A 27,304-nucleotide genomic window follows, 5' to 3' on the forward strand; every position below is an offset into this window, starting at 1 on the left:
CACCAGTTATGGAAAAGGTAAACTGTCTTTTATAAAGGTATAGAAAGTCTGGCCCTGTATCTGTTCTGTAAAATATATGTTCTTGGTTTATCAATTTCTAAGTTGCCTTGTATAAGTATATACTGTATGTTTCTAATGGAGGGTATATTTCTTCTTACAGTGCAAGGGTGCGGCACCTTTGAAGATCTTAACTATAGGGAATGTCAGCACACCACTTACGTGCTTAAGTGAATCCACATGTGCATCTGAAAAAAATATAGTCTGGGGAGGCTGTGGAACAAAGATCATATTATTATCTGGTGATATATCTATTCAAACCCTGATTGAGACAAAGACAAGTCAGCTGTGAGTTTTTTATACTAATGTAATTTGGTTGTTCTTGTTTTCATTAACATTTTTCTATCAGTGTTTTGTTTGAGAATCCTGACCTATTGCTTGTTCTTTGTAAATATCTTATTTCCAATTTTTTCTTTTAATAATATTTAAAAAGAATATAAGATCAACTGATATTTAATGTATTTGTTCTAGTTTTAGAGCAAACATTAAGTAGTATGCATTTTTATTTTACAAATGTGGTAGGAAGTAAATGTATGTTATTGGGCAAATGCACACATGGGAAGAATTTGCTCAACTCCCATTTATTTCATTGGGAGCCATTTACAGCATTGAGCTTAGGATTTGACTGTATATAGTCATATAGTTATAAGGTATGTGTTTACGTCTTTGCCCAATATACATACATTGCATATGATTTCTCACCACTAGTTCTTAAAAGGCTATAATTTTATGGTGATGAAGATACCAAAGGTCTTATTCATATATCAGACTGTGAGGCTGAAGTTGTTAAGCATACAGTCCTCACCCCAAATCAGTGAGGCAGAAGGATGCTCTTTTCAAATTGCAGAGATATTATAATCAAAGTTTGCACAATCATGGGATTTATAGGAGATTCAAATAACTAAGTAATCAAAAACATTGTCACTAGAGTTAAAAACAGAGGCAAAGCAGACTGGGCAGAATCAGGCTGGCCCCGTTTTGGGACTGGTCTTGTGTTGTGCTGAGCAGCTCTCCAAAAGAAGTCAGAAGTCCTTAGCAGCTTGCAGGATCTGGCCCTTTGTTAGAATAGAAAGAAGTGGTGTTTGCTCTGTTGTGACCTGACAAATACGTTTAGGGAAGATTTGTTAATAGATACTGGACTCGGTTCTGCTTCCATGGAATTCAGTGGTAAAACATCCATTGACTTTGTTGGGAGCAGGAGCAGGCACATTACAATTTCCCATACCTTGAACCAATAGTTACATTATAGGCCTGAATCTGATCTCACTTTAAATGTTTTTATACTGGTGTAACTCCATGGACTGTAAACATTCAGATTCGATCCTTTATTTTTAAATTGATCCAGGCCCACTTTGTTTTTAGGCTGCATGGGTCTGTAATTGTAGGCAGAGCTTACCTATTAGGAATATAGTGTACGCTTAATTTTTTTCCCTCTTTCTTAGATTCTGTCACAAGGCTTACAGTGACGCAAACATTATTTCAATAGCAGTAGACAAATCCATCTACTTGGCTAAGAAAAACAGCCATTTTGTGGAAGTTTGGGATAAGAAAACAGAGAGACTTTGTGAACTAATTGACTGTGCACATTTTCTGAAGTAAGTGTCTTATTTTGTACTGTTATTGTGTGTAATAGATGAATAGTGGATTCGTCTGGGAGATTTTGTCTCGTGAAATACTTCACATTTTGGGGGTGGCAGGGAAGGGAATCACTGCTGAGACCAGTTCTGTTGTCAGGCATGGCTTTTCTTTCCCCTCTTCTGGTCCTAAGTTTTGGACTGGTCCAGGCAGGCTCTCAGGATTTTTCCCTGGCCTTCATTCTTGAGCTTCTAGTAATTTAACCCCAAATGTTTATTTCACTGACTACCTGTGACCCCAGATGAACGCTTTAACTCTGTGGGACTCCTGTCCATGCCACCACAGCTATGGGCTGACCTAGGGTAGTTAGATAGCATTATTATCTCCCACCCCTTGCTCTATGCCAGATTGAGAACACAGGGAACATATCTCAAAATTTCAGATAGGGTGGTTTAATTTTGCTATCTATTGCTCCTGTCCTTCAGAGCCTAACCCTGCAAGGTATTAAATGGCTCCTGGGCCTTTTGAGTGCCCTCAAATCCCATTGAACTCAAGAATCTGTGAGAGAGTGACGCTGAGATGAGAGCGTATCAGGAGTTACCCAGGCGATACTCAACAGCTCACAGCTTCTGCCTTCAAGAAGAAAGATTCTAAGATGCCAGAAGTGATCACCATTAGTATTAATCCATGACGTAGTAGCTTTTCTTCCAATGTATAAAATGCACATACTGGATCCTCTAGGGACCATAACTGTAACACATATACTATATGCAAATATATACAACTACATACATATGGTACACACAACTATATGTATGCACGTTAGTTGAAAATAAATTCACTCATGCTAATAAAATTACCCACATTAGCACATTGCGAGAGGAAATCCTGGCTCCTGAAAAGATTGCATTTTTTGGGGCGGGGGGAAGGATGTTCTAATTTATTTTGGTCTGTGCAGGGATTTCTCTTCCCTGGCCTTGCCAGTCTTTCTTTTTCATGTAGGAGAGAATTTAGAATATGGAAGGGAAGGTTTCATTTCTGAGTTTCTTTTGTCCCCAATCCATAAACCGTACTAATTAGATTGGTAACCAAAATACCCTAAAATAGTTCCCATCCTCAAATTATCTCCTGCTAGGCTACACAAGCCTAGTTAATTTAACTCTTTGTACACACTTCTCTTCTCACCTGGTGAAAAGCTGGTGAAAATGAGTGCTGTTTCATTCTCGTGTTGCTGTGAGCAGTAGCATCAATGTCATCCTCTCCTTTAAAAGACTAGAACAGGGAATTATTCAAACGCAGCTTTGAGAGTTGAAGAGAAAGGAGAGCTACCCATGTCCAATTTAAAGCCCTGTTCAGGTTGCCCAAGTTAAGACTGATGGTTATTAAAACTTCAGAAGCTTTCCTCCCAACTTGTTTAATGTAAGGAAGTTTCTTAGGCTGGGATTCATGCAGTCTGCATTGACACCAGATTTTAAAAAATTTGTCCAGTACAAGGACGTCAACTTAGCAATTATCCAATGAAATATCCAGGCATGCAAGCAATTTTTAATACAAAATCTCTTCATATTTTTAGGGAGGAAGTAGTGAAACTAAATAAAGAATCAAAACATACAGTGGCTTATTCTGGAAGAGTGAAGACCATCTATCTACAAAAAAATACTGCCCTCTGGATAGGAACAGGGGGAGGACATATCCTGCTGCTTGATTTATCAACACATCGTCCTATACGAATAATACGCGATTTTTGTGCCTCTGTTCGAGTCATGCTGACAGCCCAGCTAGGTAAGTATTCAAAAGAAACAATCTTTCATTATAGAATCTGACAATTCCTGTTTGACATGACATTCCATGAACTAATTAGAATATTCATTGTTTTTCATTCACTCTATTCTATTTGCATGTTTAATCTAATCAGTCTAAATCCTTATGTGAGTATATACCAAAGAATGTGCTACTGGTGCTCAGATGTGACAGCGGTGGCTCCCACACTTTTTCTAGCGAAGCCCCACTTGTGACCAATAGCATCTCGCTCCCAGCCCCTTTTGTGCCATGCCCCGCACGCTTTCCACCATCCTTCTGTCCATTTTATTTCTCCTGTTCTGTCTGCCTGTTTTCTCTTTCTTAATTCTCTCCCTTTTTCCTTTTTTCTCTCTCTCGTGTGCTGTGTGTGTGTGTGTGTGTGTGTGTGTGTGTAATCTTGTTGCTTTCTAATCATTCTTTTTTACTTATTTGATTTGTGGCTCCCATTCTCAGTTCCCACTGAGCAGAACTCTAATTGGTGCCTCCATAGGGCAGAGTTACACGTGCAGCTTTCAATTCAGCTGTGTGAAGTAGGAGCAGGGGATAGAAGCTTGGGTTAGTGGGCTGCTGTCAGAGCCTACAGCTTTGTATGTATAAGCTGCTCCTGTGGCCATGGCCACTTCTATTATGAGCGACTGTGGAAGCAGGGACTGAGGGGGGGTGGTTTTCAGGGAGTTACTTCTGCTTTATACATAGCCAGAGGAGCACATGTGCAGAAGGGTCAGATTTGGGGTATGGTAATTTTCTCCATCCCCACTGTTCTTCTGTGTCCCCCAGACTAATCTGAACATCCCCAGGTTACAATACGTTATAGTGCAAGGATGGAAAACTTAGGTATATGTATCATAGTAAAATACTCTGGAACAGTGTTTCCCAAACTTTTTTGGCCACGGAACACTTTAGCCTATTACGGAACACTTACAATATTATTTTGTAATCGTTTGGTTTTCAAATAGAAAATTGCATTATTTATGCTCAAATATATTTTATTTTATAAAACAAAGTAAAAATACAAATTTAAAATAACTTGAACTAACAATTTCTAACTGGAAAGCACATATAAAGTAGTACAAAAATCAAGTGCAAGAGTCAAAATTAAATTCTAGATTCTTTCACGGAACACCTATTCACATCGTGTGGAACACCAGTGTTCTGCAGAACACAGTTTGGGAAACGCTGCTCTGGAATATTGTACGTGGACTCCATTCACCTTCTACTAAACACCCCTAAGCTGCATCTCCGGTGTCAGTATGGAATAAAGCATGCCCATAGTAGGAAAAGTGACTCTAAAGCTAACATTGTGGAGTTCCCACACTTACTATATTCCTGTTAGTCAATTCCGTACTTTAAAGCTCCGATATCTTCTCATTGGCATCACTGTAAACCCAATCTATTTTCTTTCTGCAGCACTAACTCTATTAAATATATTCTACAGTCAGACTTAACTGGTGATGATGATAATGATTCATAAGGCAGAATAAATTTCAATTCACTCTGACTAACCCTTCAAAATGTATTGGCTCTGCACTGCTTCAAGCAATAAAAAAAGTTTTTTTCATAAAGGAAGCAGAGAGCACATAGATTGACTGAGAAGAAGGTGTTTTTCCGTTGTTGTTTTTTTGACTATGGCCCCAATCCTATAAATAGAATGGCTTCCATGGACCCCTGGTCCTGTCCAGAGACACATGGCATCCATTTGCAAGATCAGGGCCTATAACAGCAGTTTTATAAAGTACTTAGGTCTTTAGATGACAGAGTGCCAGCTAAATATTAATTATTAGAAAGTCAGTATTAGATATTTCTCTTCACTGTGGTCCTTATAGTTACAACATTAGCCCCTTGTTATAATGTAAATAATAATTAAGGCTAAAATTTTGTCTCGCGTATTTTTAGTAAAAGTCACGGACAGATCACAGGTAATAAAGAAAAATTAATGGAAGCCCATGACCTATCCCTGACTTTTACTAAAAATATGCATTCAAAATGGGGATCTGCAGGCTCTCCACACCACCCACAAGGGCATGGCTGGGAGCTGCAGGGTCCCCCCACCACCCTGGCGCCAAGCTCAGGTAACCCCTGCCACCTGCAGTGGCTCAGATCTCAGTGCACCCTCATCACTTGCAGTGGCTTGGAGCTGTGGGGCACCCCAGCTGCCTGCAGCGGCTCCGGGGCACCCCAGCTGCCTGCGGTGGCTCCAGGGCACCTTGGCTACCCATGGCAGCTCTGTGCTCTGGGGCACCTGCAGTTACTGGGAGGGCACCCCCACCATCCACAGCAGCTGAGAGTTCCCCGGAGCCCCACTGCCCACGAAGGCCAGGAACTCAGGGTCTCCCTGCCCCCTGGGAGCTCCAGGCACCCCACCCCAGCTGGGAGCTGCGGGGCAGCCCTGCTTCCTGCCCCGGCTGGGAGCTCGGGCCCCCGCAGTTCCCAGCTGCTAGGGGTGGTGAGGGATCCTGTAGCTCCCAGGCACCAGAGGTTCTAGTCATGGAGGTCTCTAGAAGTCATGGATTCTGTGACCTCCATGAGAAAATCATAGCCCTAATAATAATTCACTACTATTTTATTTAATGGTGTTGAATTCTACAGTGATAGGATCCTAACAAGTACTTTTTACAATAATGCTAGTTGATTTTTAAAACCTGGATTCTCTAATTCTTAGTTTCCAGGCACCTTAATCTTCAGAAAAATCAAATTCTGCATATGGAAAGATAATGGTTTAAAATAAAGAGCTTAATTTTGTGTGCTCCATGCAGTGTGCTTACAGTTTTTGTAGATATAAGAAGTTTTGTTAAAATAGACACCCAATTTAACCTATCAACTTTTTTTAGTCAGTTTTTCCGTGTATTTATTTAAGTGTTTTACCCCTGAATGCAAAGACTGTTCAGTTCCAAAGAGAATTATAGGAAACAGTCCAAGCCTTATGAGTAATTCTTCAATAATAGAACATTGCTTGTATGAGATAAAAGGAACTAGGGGAAAAGTACTTCAGTATCAAATATAGTTTCAGTTTCAAGATTAAAATACGTATTTCAATCAAATATAAATATTTCAGGTGAATAGAACTTACCCAAATATCGTGAAATTATTTCATTTTTCCATGTAACTATTGTAAATAGGTTTCAGAAATCTACTAATAGATTGGCATACAATAGGACAAGTGAAAATTGGGTCATTAGAGGATGTTCAGATATTCAGATTTACATCTGCCAGTTCATTTTGCAAGCACAAATTTACACCTCCAGATAGTCCAGTTATGAAAACATAACCCTTAATACCTCTCATGAGAACAATTGAAACTGTTCATTATTGGAAAGAGTATAGGGAAGCTAAGACAGGGATAGTTCCAAGCTACAAAGTTCTGATCAGATTGAAATTTTCCCAAACCTAGGTATATTTTGATCTATTGTGTACATTATGGGCCATCTCTACTCCTGAGTGAAACAGGTGATGTTCTGTCACAGCGATGAACTAGCCTGACTATCCAGCCCCTACAAAATGTTGCATACCAGAGGGGTAAGGAGCTCTTTGACACATACACAGATGTATTTTTCCTGTCATTTGCTCTGTCAGTGTGCTTTAGACAAAGCAGGAAGACATCAGAGGGAGAGGAGCAATCCTGTGAAGTGCAGTAGGTCAGACTCAGTGGCGGATTAGCCACTGGGCCAATGGGGCCGGTGCCCAGGGGCCCTGGAAAAATGGGTGCCCCATGCCCTGACCCCGCTCCCCTCACCAGCCTAGCGCTCCCGCTGTGGAGCGGGGTCGGGACCGGGAGCTTGTCCTGCAGTCCCTCCCCCACGTCGGTGCATGGGGGTTTGCACCACTCCACACACCCGTCTCCCCTCCTGCGCCAGATGGAATGGGGTCAGGGTATGGGGGCTTGACCCACTCCACAGGAGCACTGGGGGTGGGGACTGCAGGTGGAAGGGGTGGGGCGGGGGCCAAAACCCTAATCTGCCCTGGTCCGACTAGATGATCACGATGGTCCCTTCTGGCCTTAAAGTTTGAGTCTGAGCCTTCTGTATCACAATTAACAGTTTTCTGCGTTTTCCATTAATGTAATAAGATTAACAGAATGCCACTTGGTAGAACATTTAGGGTATGTCTACACAGCAGTTGGGAGATGTAACTCCCAGGGCTGGTAGACATACACCTGCCAACTCCTCTTGAGCTCGTGCCTAAAATAGCAGTGTGGGGGTGGCTGCACAGGGTAGCCACCTGCATACATGCCTTGAGCAGGATTGTACCAAGGTGGCTAGCCCAAGTCTCTGCCCAGGCTGCCATGGCCACGCAGCTATTTTTAGTGCATGTGTATGTCTACCCACGCTGGGAATCGCACCTGCCAGCAGCTGTGTAGACATCCTTAGTCTGTTCTATTTGTACTGTGAGTTTAATAAAAGTTCATATCCTTCCCTGCTTCAACGCTAAAAACTAAACATGGCATCTGTCCCCAAAAATTCTCACTTGACTGCAATTTTGATATATTTTTTTTTTTAAACTTTGGGCAATCTGAAGTGTACTCACAAATAGCATCTTCTTTACAACCTGTTTACATTAACTGTATACACTGATAGCCCAGAATTTTCTCTAGTGGTTTTCTGTAACAAAAATGCATACCATGCTTACCTAGAATCCTGAAATGGGAAATCTTTACAGTCCAGAAGGGGACAGACACCCATAGTGGGCAGAGCTAGCCCAGCAAGAGGAGGGCACACTGTGTATTTTCATAGTGGGATAACTGCTGCTCTAGCAAGCACTCCCTTCAATACCCAAGAGGAATTTTGGCTGATTCAGGCAGAATACCTCCTCGGACTCCCAGCATTGCCCCTCAAAGCTTCCACAATCCTAGTTTTGGTAGTGAACCAAAATCTAGCCTTATATATGCTCCATAAGACACAGGGACGAAGCCTCTCCTCACACACACACACTCATAAAACTTTAACATATTTTCATTGCAATTTTTTTCTCTACTCTACCCAGTGAGGCTGAATGGGTGTAAATGAAGGTAAATGATTTACAATATTTATGTAATTTGTCCTTGATCTTTGATAAATCCCTCATATTAAATGGGGGTGCACACACTCTGACGTTATTGACATAATCTGTAACTGTTGCGACCACTGATGTATATTTGCAGCAAATATTGAATAAAGGTTGTCATGTAAGGGATGTATGGAGAGATTATGGTTTGCTGGTTATGATTATGCTCTCTATATGTATGTATCATTTTTGTAGTTGAAGTTATGAATATTGGCTCTACACTGTCTATATTTCATACTTATGCTATGCTTCTGGGTGCCACCCCAGACAAGTTGGTGTCAGCTCTGCCTAGCCTGCTTGATGGCCCATTAAGGATCATCAACTATACAACTGACCCACTGAGAGAAGGCAGATACGCCTTGTGACTTAGCAAAGTAAGGGACTTGCCCATGTGACTCCAAACTCCATTTTGCTGTAATTTTCCACGGTAAGAACAAAGAGGTGTTCTTACACCCGGAAAAGACTATAAAAGGCTGGTGCCTCATCTCCATCTTGTCTTCAATCCTGCTTCATACCTTCGGAGGAACTTTGCTACACTGAAGCTTTGAACCAAGGGCTGAAAGACCCATCCCAGCTGTGGATGTACTCCAGAGACTTGATTTGAACCTGCAGTTTATTCTATCGCTGCTACAAGCCTGAACCAAGAACTTTGCCATTACTGTGTGTAATTGATTCCATTTAACCAATTCTAGCTCTCATCTATATCTTTTTCCTTTTGTGAATAATCCTTTAGATTTTGGATTCTAAAGGATTGGCAATAAGATCTGATTTGTATGTTGACCTGGGTCTGGGGCTTGGTCCTTTGGGGTCGGGAGAACCTTTTTCTTTTGCTGGGGTATTGGTTTTCATAACCATTTGTCCCCATAAGGAGTGGCACTGGTGGTGATACTGGGAAACTGGAGTGTCTAAGGGAATTGCTTGTGTGACTTGTGGTTAGCCAGTGGGGTAAAACCTAAGTCCTCTCCTCTCTGTCTGGCTGGTTTGGTTTGCCTTGGTGTGCAAAGTAACCCCAGCCTTGGGCTGTAACTGCCCTGCTTTAAGCAATTTGTCCTGAATTGGCACTCTCAGTTGGGTCCCACCAGAACTAGCATCGTTATAGACACACACACATACACACACACTGCATTTTTTCATGTCACTTTGATTGGTAATGTTGAATTTTGATTTTTCTAACAGTAAAATATATAATATGCATTAGTTTACTGAAATCTGCTTTCTGTTCCTTCAATGGTGCATGTAATCTGCTTCTTCTGCTCTTAAATGAAGTGAAATCCAAGTGCTAGTTAAAATTAAAATCTAACATTTTATTTTTGAAAAGGGAGCCTCAAGAATGTCATGCTGGTTTTGGGGCACTGCTATAAATGTAATGAAGACGACAAACATCAGAAAGGTATCTGGTAATTTATTTTACTAATCCGTGTTACTTATGTTGTAAAAAATACTGTACTTTTTTTTTTTTAATATGTCTGTTAGGAATTTTATCACTTGATATATTTTCATTGCAGTTTTGTAGTGATTTATTGTTGTCTGTGTTTCTAGACTCCTGCCAAATTGAGCCTGTAAAATATGACAATGGCATGTTCATATAAAATTAAATGTGGAAAAAAGAAGAACCAGACAAACCTTTGCTCAAAATTCTAACTGAACCAGAACGTCTTTTAAGGGTCCTTGATTATAACTGTAATAAAATCCTTTGCCTTTTTACTCTATGTAACAATATCCAAAATTGTACCTATAGTAATCAGAATTGAGACTAGGAAGCCTTTTTCACGCAAGTCGTCTTTTCATCCCCTTACTCCACTGAAACCAGTGAGACTGCTTCAAGGAGAAAGGACTCATTCCTTGCATAAGGGTTGCGGGACTGGGCTCACATCCAATATAGTCTGAGCCATAGTAAATTTAGGGTTCAAATCTGTTTTTAATTCTATTTTAATGATTTGGGCCGGATTCTCATTTACACTAAAGCTCATTTACATTTCCAGATCTATTATTTCTAACTGTAATTAAAAACAAAGCAAAATCACATTTGTAATGCAATAATTATATCTATGTAGTACTTTTAAATGTTTTTTTAAATTATTTTTGCAGAACTGCAGTCGTGTATGTCCGTGTGGGACATTAAGCTGCCCCATGAAGTACAAAACCTGAAGAAGCACATTGAAGTGAGACAGGAATTAGCAGAAAAAATGAGAAGTTTTTCTTTGGATTAAGGAGCCCTAGACAAGTGGAGAGTCATCTTGTTTCCCAGTTTTCCACTGGTTTAAACTTTTTTACTATATATTACATTACTTTTTTGTTTAAGAAACAAAGGGAAGTGACTGTCATCCCTCAAAATCATGAAATATCAGAAGAAATAAGGAATATTTTTATTTATAATATTTTGAAGGAGTTAAAACTATTCACTCAATCTACTTTCAGCAACACTTGTATAAATCCAAAGAATCTTGGTTGGTATGTTTCTGATTTTGGTTACACCAGCATAAATCCATAGTAACTCCACAGGATTAGATTCTGCTCCTCGTTATAGCCTTGTATATGCAGAGTAACTTCATTAAGCTGACATTGTAAATGAGAGCAAAGTTTAGGCTTCACTATATATACTGCCGCCTGCATACATGAACTTTACTGGTGGTTAATGTTCTTAGTTAAACTCGTATTTAATAATTTTGATTATATGAAGGAAAACATTGTCGTTTATATGATGGATAGTACAGCTAGTTGGTAGACCGTATACAGCCTAGTTTAAAAAGCACAGGCTGAATAGGTCAAGCTTTTTCCCTTCCTATGTACATTAGGAATCTGGCCTTTTTCAGTCTGTTCATAAAAGGCTGGGCCCTGCAACAGCAAAGACAAAATTCAGAACGAAGGTGTCTGTGAAGATAGTGCCTTTTTTGACTGTGAGCGTATGCCTGGCACTGAGCAATGCAATCTCATTCATAGCAACACTGTCGTTTCATAACACATTCACACACGTAATTCTACAACTCACGTTGCACAGGCAAGAGAATGCAGGGTAAAATTCTTGTTCTGAATGTTGCTATAAATAGTACACAGTATGTGGTATGACATGGTGCTTCTCAGGTAGCCATCCAATGTGCTATAAAGTGCCTATGGAGTATTCACGCAATAGAATTGTTCAGTTTGCTTATCTCAGTCTGAAAAAGCATGAAAACTGTAGTATTCATATTTACTTTGTGTGCAAAGTTTACCATCCAGCCTTGTTATGAGCACCTTATATTGAGATTTTTGTAGTATGTAGTGGAGCCAGCAGGCATCCAAGAATGGGCTACTTCTTGCCTTGTGTAACCCCCCTGTGAGGCTGCTCACGCACACACCTACCTTCATTCTGGAGATGCCATGTTATTGCTCTGTATCCATTAACCCAATTGTCTGACAGCATGCACTCAGTGCCTTACTTCCGTCCTTCAGACCAGACAGATGTCTTTCTCTGTCCCTCAGACCAAGAGCTTCTTCACCATAACAAGCCTGCAATGCCAGGTAGCAAAAAACCCAAAGCCATTCTGAAATTTGTCTCCTATGGAACAGAGCAAGGTGTTGCCACCAGACAAGTCCCTCTCCTTCCAATCTTCTATAGTTATAAATAATTCCTAAACTAGGACAACAGAGTGCACAGAACTTTCTCAGAATGAATCAGTATTTGGCTATTTGAATTCTTTTCATATGTATACGGTTTATAATGTGTTTGTGTTGTATTATGTGCTATGAATAATGCTATTTATAGGGGATTTTATAACTCAAAAAATACATTATTTTTATCATAAAGAAATAAACTTAAATATCTGATATTTCATGTGCTTAAGTCAGTTTATAAATCATGTTGAAGTGTAAGCCTTATATCTATTTATTAGAACGCTATTTTCATGGACAATTTTCTAATAGTATGCTTTATTTCTCACAGAATTTCTATTGAGCTGGGGCCTGACCACTTATGTGCAGGAGTCTATTAAATTCGCAGCCATGAAAATTGTGTCATGGACTGTGAAATCTGGTCTCTTTGTGTAACTTTTACCCTATAGTATAGGGTAAAAAGTATACAAAAGTACACAGCATTTCTCAGACTGGTAGGTTTGTGACCCCCCTGACCCAAAAGGGGGTCACAAACCTATTGTGGGGAGGGGTGGTCACAGTATTGCCATCATTACTTCTCCACTGTTGAGGGCAGCAACACTGCGTTCAGAGCTGGGTGCCTGGCCAGAGGCCGCTGCTCTCCAGCCACCTAGCTCTGAAGGCAGCACAGAAATAAGGGTGGTAATAGGTTTGCCAGCCTCTCCTTTTGGATCAGGACCCCCAGTTTGAGAAATGCTACAGAGAAATCACATTTTTCACAGGTTGGTCATGGCATAAATGACACATCCATGAAATTTGTTGTTTTTGCTGTGACCACACATTTTTGCAGGTTGATTTCGCTGGAATTTAAGTAGACCTCTACTTATCTAAGCTCTTAAGCTTTCCTCCAGAAGCAAGTGATTTTATTCAGGTGCTAACAGAGAGCCATGTAGAAAGTTGTCAAACCAACCTAACTTTGTCCATTGTTTCTTCTTGATAGTTGAGTTACCACTGTTTCAAAGGTAAAAGGCTCATAGCAGTGGTGACCCACTGGGCCTCAAATGCAGAGAAAACATGCTGAACATAACAATATTGAAACCACCCCATAAAGGTTTTGCAGAAGTCTGTTCATAACAGGAGAATACCTCTTCCGCTGCATGTCACAGTGCTAGAATTGTGTTATAGCAGCCCTACCTCCCTTAGCCTCTTCTGCTGTTGACTGACTGGTGAGTATAACAAGTCCAGTTCCCTCAGCTTGTGGAACCCAGATTACAGCCCTCAGCAGTAGAAAGTCTGAGTGGAGTGATGGGGAAGTAGTGGCATAAGTTGCCTGCAATATTACTGATTGTGCTGATTCAGGATTGCTGATGCTGGGCTGATTGTCCTGTGGGTCCTCGCTGGAGTCTGAAGTTCCCCTTCCAAGCCAGAAGAATAGTGCTTCTGGGTGGTAGTGCTTTAAACTAGGGTTGTGAAGTGACTAAAAAAAAATTAATCATGGTTAACCATGCAATTAATCATACTGTTAAACAGTAGTACAATACCATTTATTTAAATATTTTTGGCTGTTTTCTACATTTTCAAATATATTGATTTCAGTTACAACACAGAATACAAAGTGTACAGTGCTCACTTTATATTTTTTTATTAAAAATATTTGCCCTGGAAAAAACAAGAAATAGTATTTTTCAATTCACCTCTTTAGCATGAAAGTTGAACTTACAAATTTAGAATTACGTACAAAAAAAACTGCATTCAAAAATAAAACAATGTAAAACTTTAAGGCCTAAAAGTCCACTCAGTACTACTTCTTGTTCAGCTAATCGCTCAGACAAACAAGTTTGTTTACATTTGCAGGAGATAATGCTGCCCGTTTCTTGTTTACAATGTCACCTGAAAGTGAGAACAGGTGTTCGCAAGGCACTCTTGTAGCTGGCGTCGCAAGATATTTACATGCCAAATGCGCTAAAGATTCATATGTCCCTTCATGCTTCAACCACCATTCCAGGGGACATGTGTCCATGCTAATGATGGGTTCTGCTCGATAACCATCCAAATCAGTGCGGACCAATGTATGTTCATTTTCATCATCTGAGTCAGATGCCACCAACAGAAGGTTGATTTTTTTTTTTTTTTTTTTTTGGTGGTTCAGGTTCTATAGTTTCAGTATCAGAGTGTTACTCTTTTAAGACTTCTGAAAGCACGCTCCACACCTCGTCCCTCTCAGATTTTGGAAGCTGCTTCAGAATCTTAAATTTTGGTTCGACTATTGCAGCTGTCTTTAGAAATCTGACATTGGAACCTTTTGTGTTTTGTCAAATCTGCGGTGAAAGTATTCTTAAATCAAACAACATATGTTGGGTTGTCATTTGAGACTACCATAACAGAAAATATATGGCAGAATGTGGGTAAAACCATGGAGCAGGAGCCATACAATTCTCCTCCAAGGAGTTCAGTCACAAATTTAATTAACACATTTTTTTTTAAAACAAGCATCATCAGCATGGAAGCATGTCCTCTGGAATGGTGGTCAAATCATGAAGAGGCATATGAATGTTCAGCATATCTGGCACGTAAAATACCTTGCAATGCCGGCTACAAAAGTACCGTGCGAACACCTCTTCTTGCTTTCGGGTGACATTGTTTACATTTATGGGAGATAATGCTGCCCGCTTCTTATTTACAAACTTGTTTCTCTTAGTGATTGGCTGAAAAAGTAGTAGGATCGAGTGGACTTGTTGGCTCAAGTTTTACATTGTTTTATTTTTGAATGCAGTTGTTTTTTTGTACTTAATTTACAAAAAAAATTAACTAAACCCACATTTTAAAAAAATCCATCTCAATTATTTTGTGTACTTGACTTAAAGGTGTTTCATAAAGAGACATGAACTGACTACTTAGCAGCTGGATATTGAATTCTTTTTCTATCTGTTCCTCTCCTGGCTATTGGCTTTGAATTAAATTGAATCTTATTAGCTTCTAGCAAATGTTATGGAAGTAGTTCACCAATAAATTAATTTTAAGTGGCTTCTCAAAACAACCCAGTAGTTCCAGGTTAATGACATTGTTAATCATGGATATCTTTTTATCTTTGTAAAGAGCAACCAACGCTTCATGGAAAACTGAGGAACATTCTGCTTACAAATAGTTCTGTGTATAGAAGATATGTTCTAGAATTTCCTCCCTTTTTTAGGGCACAGGCCTACTTTTATCAAAGTCAAAGGAAACAGGAGCAGACCTCCCTACTATTAAGGATATGGGCATGAAGACAGGAGGCTTGATTCTGTGCTGCCTCGTGACATCATTTACACATCTCCAAAGGAACTGTAAAAAGTTACCATTCAGTCCTTATTCAGGTCTGCAGCAGTAGCTCTTCTATGGCCACCTTAGAGAAGATGGAAAGGTTAGAATAATGCCTTGCATGGAGATATGGGATACTTGAAGGTGACTAGGGAGCCAGCAGACATGGCCCAGAGGAACTGTGCCTGGACATGTGATTGAAGGGAAGAACAGTTGTGGCCCCACAGTCACAGAGCACCTCCCCATCCAGCATCCTGCTCCAGGGGAAATAGATGGCCACCTTGGCCAGTGCCAGGGGGAGGTTGACAAGGAGGTCTTATGACTTCATGGGGCCATGAACAGGGTATGTATAAATGAGGTGTGTGGAAAAGTGCAGCCAGAACCTAAAGAGAAAGTTCTAGAGGAGCTGAAAAAGGGCCTGCCACCTGGCACACTCAAGGTAGCTATGTGCCAGGGTGTCTCTCATGGTGCAGAAGGGGCAGGTTTCAGGAAGGGGGATGAACTGTGCCAAGTACACGCCCATACTCACAGCTCTGTGAAGGAGCTGCCAACTGATATTCCTGGTGGGCCGCGCAACCAAGGTGGAATATAGGCTGGCCCACTGGGCTTCCTCACCCTCCACAAATGGCAGACATTCTTGCCATTAGTATTGGGGCAGGAAACAAGGGTGAGGGAAATGTGTGTGGAGAATGAGCATGAATAGTTGTTCCCGAGGCACAGCTCAGAAACAAACTGGCTGAAGGTCACTTAGCTGGCTTGGGTTGCGGAGGGGAGGGCATCGAGGCTGTGGGGGGGACTCGCAGAGTAGGGGCCCAATGTTAAAAGTCTGGAGGGCCAGGGGTGAGCAGGGAGCACCCTGCCACAGGACTCGCTCAAGGAAAACCTGAAAGGTGAGTGATAAGGCTGCCCTCACCTGGAGTATGTGCTGCAGGGTATGAAGGATGAAGAGCCCCATGTGCCACGTGAGTGTTAGGGGAATCCACCCAATCCCCCTGGCCATAGTCCAGGAGGTCTCCAATTTTGGTGGTTCCTGCCAGGACCAGCCTCTGGCACACCAAGGGGGAATCCACTCACTTGCACATCAAGTTGGGGTTTGTGTAGTAGGGGGTCTGCAAGGAGATCTGCCTCCTTGGCTGCCACCATAGACTTGATCGCCAAAACCAGCTTCCAGGTCATGAGGAGGTCCTGATAGAAGATTGGCAGCTCGGAGAGGTTTCACAGAAGACCCCCTTAGATGGAGAAAAAAGAGCTGCCAGCTATATTGGAGCCCTCGGAGGTGGACCATGCGGAGCATGTTATCAGTGAATGCTGACAGGACCATCCGCAACTCTGGTTCACGAAGCACCAATCCCATCAGCCTCCTGCAGAGGAGATGGGGGAAGAGCTCGATGGCCAGAGTATACAACTGGCCTGACAGCAGGCAGCCTTGACGCACCTCACCTGAAGCTGATGGGTTCGGTAAGGGTCCAGTTGAGCTTGACCTAACACCCAGCAGAAGCGTACAGCACCTGAAGAAAACCCACAAACTGGAACCGAAGCCAAATGCCTGCAGCGTGCCCAGGAAATACCCATGATCCACCCTGTTCAATGCCACCTTCTGGTCCAGGGACAGGAGGGCAAATGACCCATCCTTACACTCAAGCTCGAGGATGTCCCAGACCAGATAAAGATTATTGAAGATGATACGGCCCAGGACAGCGTAGGTCTGGTCAGTATGGACGACGTCCACCAGCACGGACCCCAGTCACAGCAAGATGGCCTTCGCTACGACCTTGTTGTCCATGCTGAGGAGCAAGACGGTCCCCCACCTTAGGCAGCAGAGCCAGCATTCCAATCACTTAAATACTTAATTAGGCACAGTCAGGTCCATCCTGGGGGATTTAATTAACACATTAGAATGGGTTGGGCAGGACTAAACTAATTAGCCCATTAGCACAGAGGGCATAAGAAGGCACAGGAAGGAAGTGCTGAAGGAGACGGACAGGCAAATGGAGCCAGAACCAAGAAGGATCTCTGGGTGGAGAGCTCTTCCCTGTCCTGTCATTGGCAGAGGGGTTTGGAGAAACTAATGCCGTAAATTATGTGGTGTATGGATGAGAAAGGTGGTGGGAAGAGCAAGGTAAATAAATGACACTGTAACATTTAGCCACTGAATTCTCCAAGTAGTCTGTATAGACCAGGGCACAGAAGATTCTTTAAGAATAAATCAGACAAACATCTACCAGCAATGGTCTAAGTATATTTTGTCCTTCCTCAGCACGTGGAGCTGGACTAGGTGACCTCAAGGTCCCTTCCAGCCCTACATTTCTACCATTCTGTGCTTCTATAATTTTATTATGATGACCTATGAAGATAATAATATAAAGACATCTATTCTTTTCCAAGTCTGACCATTAAACTGGGAGGCTTAAAGTTTAAATAGTAAAAAATATTTACAACTTATCCCGTTAGCAGGAACAGAAGAATTCAGCTTATGATGACTCTTGAACTTTGTTTAAACTTTTCTGAGTATTAATTTCAGTCCAATTCAGTTTAGAACACAGATTTTTAGAAGATGCTTGTGAGAATTCAGACAAGAAAAGGCAGCAGAGTGATTGAAATACTTGTAAAAGCCCTTTAATGAAAAAACATTTAACATACTTGCCCTGCTGCAACGTGACTGTCTCCTGCATGGCTATATGAATTGCCATCAAGTGTTCTGCTGAATGGTCCTCCCACTTTACATATTCCATGACATGGAGCTCCTGAGCAGGGCCACATTCTGTCAGAACACAAACAAGGGGGAGAGTGGAAAGATTTGAAAAGGTGCAGCCTCATTATAACTCTTCAGGGAGAAAAAAGTATCATCTTACAGACAGAAATACAAGTCCCTCTGAAGTTTCAATTGCATGCCCAAGATCACACAGAAAACTTACATGGCAGAGCTGGAAACAGGAACCAAATGTCCTGACTTTCATGCCTGTGTTTTAGTTGCCAGGCCATCCTTCCCTTTTCAATAGTTCAGGTTTTGCTGACAATCACTGGGCCCTTTGAGGTGAGACATCTCCTCATTCTACTTTAAAAGCTCTAGCATTGTCTGAGGTGTTTCCCTTATACAAGAGGTCAGCTCTAGCAAGGGGTCACTAGGAAAAGGGGAAAGTAGGAGGGAATTAAATACAACCTCAGCACATAGACGCAGAGAAAAGGACAAGTATAAATGAGGAGTATTAAATCCCCAGTAATTTCACAAGGATATTCCATTGACGTCACTACCGAAGTTTTCATTCAGCCTTGGTGTCCCTACGCACTGCAGCAACTGTAATAGATAGGGGGTTTCAGAGCTGTAGGTAACATTACGTGCTACAAATAGGAGGGACTCAATGAGATAAATTAAGGGAGCTCTGATTGCCTACACAGTGAAAACACTTTGTGTTATCTTACTTCTGGCTCTTCATACAGCAGTTTAACTTTCCTTGAGATGGTTTCCTTGAATCTTGCCTCTGTAACAGGGTCTCTGGGATAACTTCCTTCTGTAGTGTATTACCATGACTATGAGCCTTTAGTAATCTCACATGATAGTGTATCTCGCAACAGGAGCCTCTTGATACTCTTGCATCGCAGCACACACAAATGGGGATTGATTGGGCAATCTGGGGGGAAAAAAAAAAAATCAGACGACATTTCCCACAAAGGATCCATTTGCAGAAAATCTTCCATTTAGAGTCTTCCAACTCTTTAGCAGACCAACAAAGTACTCATACAACATAAAATTAGTTTTCTTTTGCTGCTTTGTAGCAAATCAAATACACCATTATGGAAAAAATACCTTGAGTACATCATGTAGCAGCTGGCCATGATTAGAAAGAGCAAATTTTGTGCCACAAAAGATCTTCATGCACCAGAGATCCTCCATACAGAGATCTTCCCTCTCCCAATAGCATTATATCACTTAACTTGGCCAATCCCTACCTCAATCACTTTGTATGCCTGCCTCTCTGGCAGTCAGACTGTAAGCTTTCAGGACAATCCCCATGCTAGCTTTCCAATTTGGGAAGCATCTAGTGCATTCTGGGGGCTGATGAACAATAATGTACATTTAAATATGGCCAGCGTATTGAACAAGAACCTTCCCTTACTTCTCATGGTTTATATTCTTTCCCACCAAATATACATGGGAACTCCCTCTGGCTGCTTCTTTTTCTAAATATAGCATTTACCAGTGAGAATCTGAAGGATTCATTTTAACTAGCCTGAATGATTTTAACATAATTAGAAATGGTAAGAAACTAGAATGTCTGTTCCATGGGAAATTCCAAAGTGTCAGAAAAAGATTTTCTGAATAGGAACAAAAAAAATTTCATTCAAAACAAAAATTCTGGACGATTTTTGATTTGGGACTGTGGTGGGGTGTACCTGGCCTTTGCGGCTCCTTACAGGAGACCCCACAGTCCTACTACACCGTACCCTAAGAAGCAGTGAAGTGACAGAAAGAAACAGGGAAGGTGGGTCCTCCAGGCCTGCCTAGAGAGGACTCATGGAAGCACTCAATCAGATCCTAGCAGGCTCAGATAAAAGGAGCTGCAGGGCCTTAGCAGGTCAGTTCTTGGCTAGGACCAGAGGAGAGAAAAGGAGTATTCATCTCTGGCCTGGAGCTAGAGGAGAACCTGAGGATGCTGACCCTGAGCTAGGGCTGGAGATAAAAGGGGCCTGGTAGGAAGAGACCCAGGAAAATAGTAGATTGGAGTAAGCAGTACATGGCTGTTGTTTACAGAGTCCTTGGGTTGGTACCTGGAGTACGGGGAGGGCCTGACTTCCCCTACTGGCCACAGGTAAAGTAGCATAAAACCCAAGAAGGGGACAGTCCTTAATTGGGTGCCCAACAAAGGCCTGAATTTAAAGGGCCCAGAGACGGGGTTGAAGATCCTAGTGAGGGGAAATAGACTGTTTTGCAATGGGTGCTGTCCAGGGTTTTCTGCTTGGTGTTCCCTTCTGGCTCCCTGTGACCTTCACGCTTGTCCCTACTTTTTCATTAGTTGTCCCCCAGAATTGCTTGGGATATGGGTCTGGTAGCTCCTCCCCTTAGGCTAGAGGGAGAGGCCTTTAGCTGTGGGCCAGCTTATGCCTGCCCATCTCCAGATTTCCAGTTGGTGCTGGTTCCCAGCACTCTGTCACTTACCTTCCCCCCTTGCCTGATGGACATATTTTTCTTTCCCTAGGCTCTTCCTCCCTTGCCAAAGTGTTACTCTATCTGAGTCTCTTGTTGCCTCCAGGGCGATTATCTGGGGTCCACCCATTCTCCACCCACAGAAATTGCATTTGGTGGGTGGAGGTAACCCCCACAATTCTGTTTCTGCCCACAGGTCTTTGCACTAAGTGCAACCCAAGGGATGCTCCCAAATCTCAACGCCTTTGTGGTGGGGCTTGTGGTTTCCCCTCCTTTGCCTGGTTGCTCAGAACCCCTGTCTCCTCCAACCTTCTGAAATAAGCCTGAGCGCTCTTCCCTTGGCATTTCAGTGGGGGACATCTGATAACCCCTCAACCCCAGCTACTGTGCTCAGGGTATGTGTGTCACTTGCCTCCTTTGTCTTCCCCCCCCACTCCTCCCACTATGTCTCTTGGGGGTACTCCTCTTTCTAATAGCATGTTTCCTAGGTCCAGTGTTTACCAAACATTCTGATTTCACTATTTCCTCCCCCTTGGGTTTCCTATCCTGCCACGTGGGTTTCATTTTCCTCACCTGGGCCCTCTGGCAACATTCCACTTCCCAAATGGGAATGGGCTCCAATCTGTGCCCAGCAAAACAGGGAGATATCTACTAATCTAAGCCACTTCCAGCCAAACCTCTAGGGGTACCCCTGCTATAGGGCAGTACTTCTGAACTCCATGTATACATTCCAGCTTTAACTTCACTCCTGGGATCATCCAGTGGGGTTTCACCAGCTCCCACCAGAGTGGTAAACTGTCTGAGACAGTGTCTATCAGGCCGCTTAGACTCCTCCCCACCATTAGAGTCAAGGTTTACAGTTTTTTCTCTTCCCTGTTTGAGAGTTCCAGACCAACTACAGAACTCAGCCAACCCACATTCTGTGTATAGGCCGTCTCTTTTTAGATGTCCCTGATGCCCACACTGGTAGCAGGAAGTGTCCCCAGCCCCTGTTGGAGTTCCAATGGGCTCTTCCTCCCCCCCACCCCCGGGCCTTTTCTGATAGTGAGTTCCCCTGCCTGCCTCCCTTGGTCTGACCCTCCTCTTTCTGGGTTTAACTGCTGCATGCAGGCTGACAGGCTGGAACTGCCTGACCTGTAGCCAGGTGTTCTCGGGGAGGTTCTGTCGAAACAGTTCGAGGACCAAAGTGTCCTTCATCTCACCACATATTGAGTGTCCAGCTTCAGCCAACAGATGGCCCAGTCTGTCATCCTCTGGGCAAAAGCCCAGGGCTGGACTCCCCAATCCATCTCACAGTTTGAAATTTTTGTCTATATTTTTCAGTGGGAAGGCCCACTTGATCCAGGATGGTTATTCTCACTTACTCATTCATTAGAGCCATAGAGGCTGCCTGTGCCTCCCCAGTCAAATAGGGTGCTAGACACAGGACCCAGGTCTCCTGGTCCTGTCCCAGGTCTCTTGGCCCTGGCCCACAGCTACCTTCTTAAAGGTGCCCAGAAATGTGTCCGTATCATCTGCAGGGCCCATCTTACACAGACCCATTCCCTGCACCTGATTACCCTGGTTCCCGGTCACAGGACTCACCATTCTTTGGCGTAGCTGCTGCTGCTGCTTGTGCAATTGCTCCCTTGTAAAGGCTCTTTTGTTGCTCAGCTGCCAGATGAGCAAAGACTGTCTTTCCCGGGGGTGGGCCTGTTGAAAGTCTTGGAGGGCCTTTTGCATTTCTTTTTGCTGCTCAACCAGCCATTGCAGGGTCTCCTCCATGGTCCAGGCCGCGTAACCTCCACCAACTCCTTTTCAAGGTCCTCCATCTGCCTAGGTAAAGGCAGATCCCAGACAAGCCCCCGAAGTGTGACATGGCAGGGTTCCACTCTTGTCTTCTGCTCTGAATACATAGACTTTTCTGAGACCTTCAGTTGTTAAAAATCTCTGAGTAGCTTATTTACATTGTCTCTTCCCACCACCTTTATTGACCAATACATCACATCATTTACAGCATTAGTTCTCCTCTACCAAGAAGAGGGAAGAGATTTCACCACCCAGGGATTTTTCTTGGTTCTAGCTCTATGAACCTACATCTCTGTCTCCCAGCACAGGCTTCCTATGCCTTCTTCTAGGCTCTGCACTAATTGGCTAATTAGTTCTTTAGTCCTCCCCAGTCCATTCTAATCTGCTAATGTCAGGTCCATCCCAGGGAATTTAATTGGTGTGTAAGTGATCAGAGTTCTGGCTCAGCTATTGGTTCCCAGTACTCTGTCACACTGCACTGAAGGGACTGGAAGTGGCTGGGTCATTACAAAACCTGAACTTAATTTCCCCAATACTAATTTCTCCCTACTGTTACTCACACCTTCTTGTCGACTGTCTGTAATGGGCCACTCTCTTACCACTTCAAAAGTTATTTTTCCTCCCTTGGTATCCTGCTGTTAATTGATTTATCTCATTAGACTGACCTCATACTTGGTAAAGCAACCCCCATCCTTTCATGTATTTATACCTGCTCCTGTATTTTCACTCCATGCATCTGATGAAGTGGGTTCTAACCCACGAAAGCTTATGCCCATATAAATTTGTTATTCTCTAAGGTGCTACAAGGACTCCTCATTACTCCACTGAGGGGGTTTCTACAACCTCCCATGGTAACCTATTCCAGTACTTAACTATCCTTAAAGTTAGAAATCTTTTCCTAATACCTAACCTAAATCTCCCTTGCTGCAGATTAAGCCAATTAATTTATTTTCCCACCATCAATGGACATGAACAATTGATCACTGTAGTCTTTAGAACAGCCCTTAACATATTTGAAGACTTTACTGGGTCTCCCCGCAGTCGTCTTTCCTCAAGACTAAACATACCAAGTTTTTAACTTTTACTTATGTTGTTGGGAAATGGCTCCTGAATTATGAGTTCTAAAATTAATACAAACAACATTTATAGCTTGTGGATCTGAGGACTGAACTATTTTATTTTAATGCAAGTTCTGAAATTAGATTGAGAATTTTCCCTGATTTTGACATCTAATATTCTCTGTTGCTGTTCATATGCCTAATGCCATTCATTGTTTGTTAAAGTTGATCTAATTACAAGGCTATAGCATCTGATCTAATATTTCCCATAGTGGGGATGAAAGGAACAGAAAACCCATTCCTGTTCCCAAGTACATTAGTGAAATGGAGACTGAGGCAACTCAGCTTCTCTTCACAGTATCATCCCCCAGAAACCTGCCTGGATTTTCTTGATGAAATTGCTGCTGCCATCCTCAGTATTAACTGACACATACCCCCACCCTGCACTGTTAGAACGGTGTGGGGGTGGAGTGCTTGTTTTCTGCTTAACATGTGTCCTCCTATGGATTTTTCCCATGGGAAGTCATGATGTAAGCCACAATTTTGTTTGTAGATGAAAACTGTCATAATGACCTAGTGCTGTGGAAGCTACCTCACTCCCAAGTGGCCTGATCGTGTCAGTTATTTCTCTCTAGTAAACTCTTGAGCTCTAACCCGACTGTATGTCTTTTCAAATTTCACATTGTGCAGGCATTAAAATGCTAGAATAGTAAGGGGCTGGTCCAAAACTTATTGAAGTCAATGGCAGTCTGTCACTGACTTCACTTGGCTCTAGTCCCAAGAGAGCAGATGGGGAAGCTAACTAAATACACTATCAATTTTCTTATGCTATTGTAAGCATTTCCTGAAGCCTGCCCCCATAGATATAAGCTGAATCTTGCAATTTTTAAGCCCCTTGCTATAATATCTAAACTTTGACTTTGGGGGCTAAACAACTCTTCTTGCTGGCAACATGGCTTGTAAAACTTTTTGTTTCCTTTTTAAACATTCAAACATCAGTCTGACTTTTTTTTAACAAAAGACAAAATAAAAGTTACACAAACAAAACCTTGTGCTTTGTTCATGAATGGACAAAGAAAATAAATAATTGTCCTAACTGTTTGATTTTATACATGGTTCCAGCCTTGCCATACGTGATCTTTATTGTATCTGATTTTTCACATGAAGTAGGATGCATAATATATATAGGGCACTTGGAGTCATTGATAGGTGTCATTACAACCACACGCCAAACTGTCCTCTTCTTGGATCACTAGCAGCAACTGGCCCATTCTGGTGCTCAGAATGTATACGAGTGCGGTGCAGATTTTTCTTGCCGTATTGGATGTATCAAGTGAGAAATATGGTCTCAGTACTGAACTGCACCCATGCTCAAGACGTCAGCCGCTCATGCCTGTATTGGACCTTGTGTAAGACATGCTGTTTCATTGCTTTGTATTTAATGAGGCTATTTGAAAATGGAATTACCTCTTGAAACACCTGACATTTACTTTGCTGTGTAGTGGCACATATAGCAAACATCAATATGACAAATGGAAAATATGTATATGAAATCCAAAGGGCTCTGTGGATCATTCAAAAACAATGCAGAATCCAGTTTTATGTCCAGCCAGAAAATACTGGAGGTGATTTCTGAGGCATTTGCAAGTTCTTGGGGATTGATGTCATGTCCTAAAGCAAGGCCACCTCCATGTGCCAGCATAGAAAAAGGCAATATTTTATGGGCTTGGCTGTGCCTTGAAGGTTGGGAGTAATCAGAGGTGCACTGCCCCTCTAATAGCTCTGGGAGGCATCATGGCTCAGATAGACACAATGCTTCCGGAATGACAGGAGGAATGTGGCCCATGAACCACCCTTGCAACAGTGCTCTGACATGTCCTATGGCGTTGGCTGGTTCATAATGGGGCAGATCCTTTTTTGGCGATAACAATGCCAGCCAAGGCCCTAAAGTCAGCCCTTGCATTCCCTGAGTAATGGAACCACTATTTAATTCCAGCAATTCTGTGGGGGGCAAGAAAAAGATGCTCCTTGCTCCATCTAGCCCCTTGCAATCTGCCCCCACCCCACTGTGGAATGCTCAAAAGCACCTAGGGAGTCAGTGTCCCAGCTCCCACTGAGCATCGGTGAATTTATGATGCATCAGCTCCTAGTGATTTATAACATTAAAAAGGTCAATAGGAATTGGGCCCCGAACTCCCAGAGGTACTTTTGAAAACACAGCCCTATAGGCCTACATTAGCTAATCAACACTAAAGTAAAATCTAGCCCCAATTATCAAAAGGCTTTTCCCTGTTTAATGTTACCATCATTGGTAGTTGACAGATCATTAACTTGACAAGACTTTTAGATTTGTATGCACACGTCCGTATTACGTATTTTCTGGTAGAATCTAGTAGATTCTCACGTCCCTATTATGTATTTTCTGGTAGAATCCAACTTTTAGGATTAAAAAAATGTACCTAATAAGCTAAAACCAAACGGAAACGCAAAGTAGAAAAGAAACTAAATGAATTGATGTAGAATTAGCAGCATCACTATTTATATAATGTGCTGAGCAGGGCATGGTTACTACTTTTCAGCTTTAGTAGCTGTATGTAGAATCGCATCTTAGCAAATGAAAAAGTATTATACCTGCTGTGATACATCTCAAATTATACTCTACTTTGGGAGGAAGAGACCATCTGCATGTGGTCTAACTTAAAATGTGATACTTACATTTCTCCTGAGACGGTTAATAAAAGATATATAAAGGTATATCAAGGGCCAAAACCACATTTCTTCCTTTAGAAGTATTTGAGGTCATTGTTTTTCATCAGAATAATCTTAACTGAAAAATAGATAAAAAAGGGGTGGATGTGTGTGTGTGTGAGAGAGAGAGACACTGACATACACGTGTGTAGTAGTGATCCTGATCAGGATCATTGAGCGCTCATATAACAATATAGCAATATTATATACTTAATGATACATGCCATCCAATGTAAATGAAAAATATATATTTTAACTGAATTTGGGGCATGTGGTATACATTTTATGGTTTAATGAGTTTCAAATCATTTAATAAAAGAGCTAAAATTCTGACAAACTGATTTCCAAACTTCTTTTTTTACAACCCTTCTTTCTTACAGCGAGGAAATGTACTTTCAACATTGTCATGGAACAACAGCATCACCTGCTGGCCAGTAAGGCGATTACTAGATGACTGACTGTTCTCTGCAAGTTTCAGAGTAGCAGCTGTGTTAGTCTGTATCCACAAAAAGAAAAGGAGGACTTGTGGCACCTTAGAGACTAACAAATTTATTTGAGCATAAGCTTTCATGAGCTACAGCTCACTGCATCGGATGCATTCAGTGGAAAATACAGTGGGGAGATTTATATACACAAAGAACATGAAACAATGCGTGTTACTATACAGACTGTAACAAGAGTGATCAGGTAAGGTGAGCTATTACCAGCAGGAGAGCTGGTGTGGAGGGGGGGGTAGGGGGAGGAACCTTTTGTAGTGATAATCAAGGTGGGCCATTTCCAGCAGTTGACAAGAAAGTCTGAGGAACAGTGGTGGGGCGGGGGGAGATAAACATGGGGAAATAGTTTTACTTTGTATAATGACCCATCTACTCCAAGTCTCTATTCAAGCCTAAGTTAATTGTATCCAGTTTGCAAATTAATTCCAATTCAGCAGTCTCTCGTTGGAGTCTGTTTTTGAAGTTTTTTTTTTTGCTGAAGTATTGCCACTTTTAGGTCTGTAATCGAGTGACCAGAGAGATTGAAGTGTTCTCCAACTGGTTTATGAATGTTATAATTCTTGACATCTGATTTGTGTCCACTTATTCTTTTACACAGAGACTGTCCAGTTTGGCCAATATACATGGCAGAGGGGCATTGCTGGCACATGATGGCATATATCACATTGGTAGATGTGCAGGTGAATGAGCCTCTGATAGTGTGGCTGATGTGATTAGGGCCTATGATGGTGTCCCCT

The 27,304-nt window shown here is 42.1% G+C and overlaps 1 protein-coding gene across 5 annotated transcripts in view; it reads left to right on the forward strand.

The window, feature by feature from the left end:
• The window catches only part of LRRK2 (leucine rich repeat kinase 2), a 119,594-nt gene extending 107,319 nt beyond the window's left edge, over positions 1-12,275 (forward strand). For all 5 annotated transcript variants that reach the window (XM_037889121.2, XM_037889120.2, XM_043551390.1 and 2 more), the window contains 5 exons: positions 161-345; positions 1,500-1,652; positions 3,206-3,414; positions 9,788-9,859; positions 10,558-12,275. In XM_037889121.2, the coding sequence (XP_037745049.1) occupies positions 161-345; positions 1,500-1,652; positions 3,206-3,414; positions 9,788-9,859; positions 10,558-10,679 (741 nt within the window). In that variant the 3' untranslated portion in view covers positions 10,680-12,275. The remainder of the gene's footprint in view (positions 1-160; positions 346-1,499; positions 1,653-3,205; positions 3,415-9,787; positions 9,860-10,557) is intronic.
• Positions 12,276-27,304: the final 15,029 nt, after the last annotated feature.

Source organism: Chelonia mydas, chromosome 1, assembly GCF_015237465.2.
Source record: "Chelonia mydas isolate rCheMyd1 chromosome 1, rCheMyd1.pri.v2, whole genome shotgun sequence".
NCBI classification, from domain to species: domain Eukaryota; kingdom Metazoa; phylum Chordata; order Testudines; family Cheloniidae; genus Chelonia; species Chelonia mydas.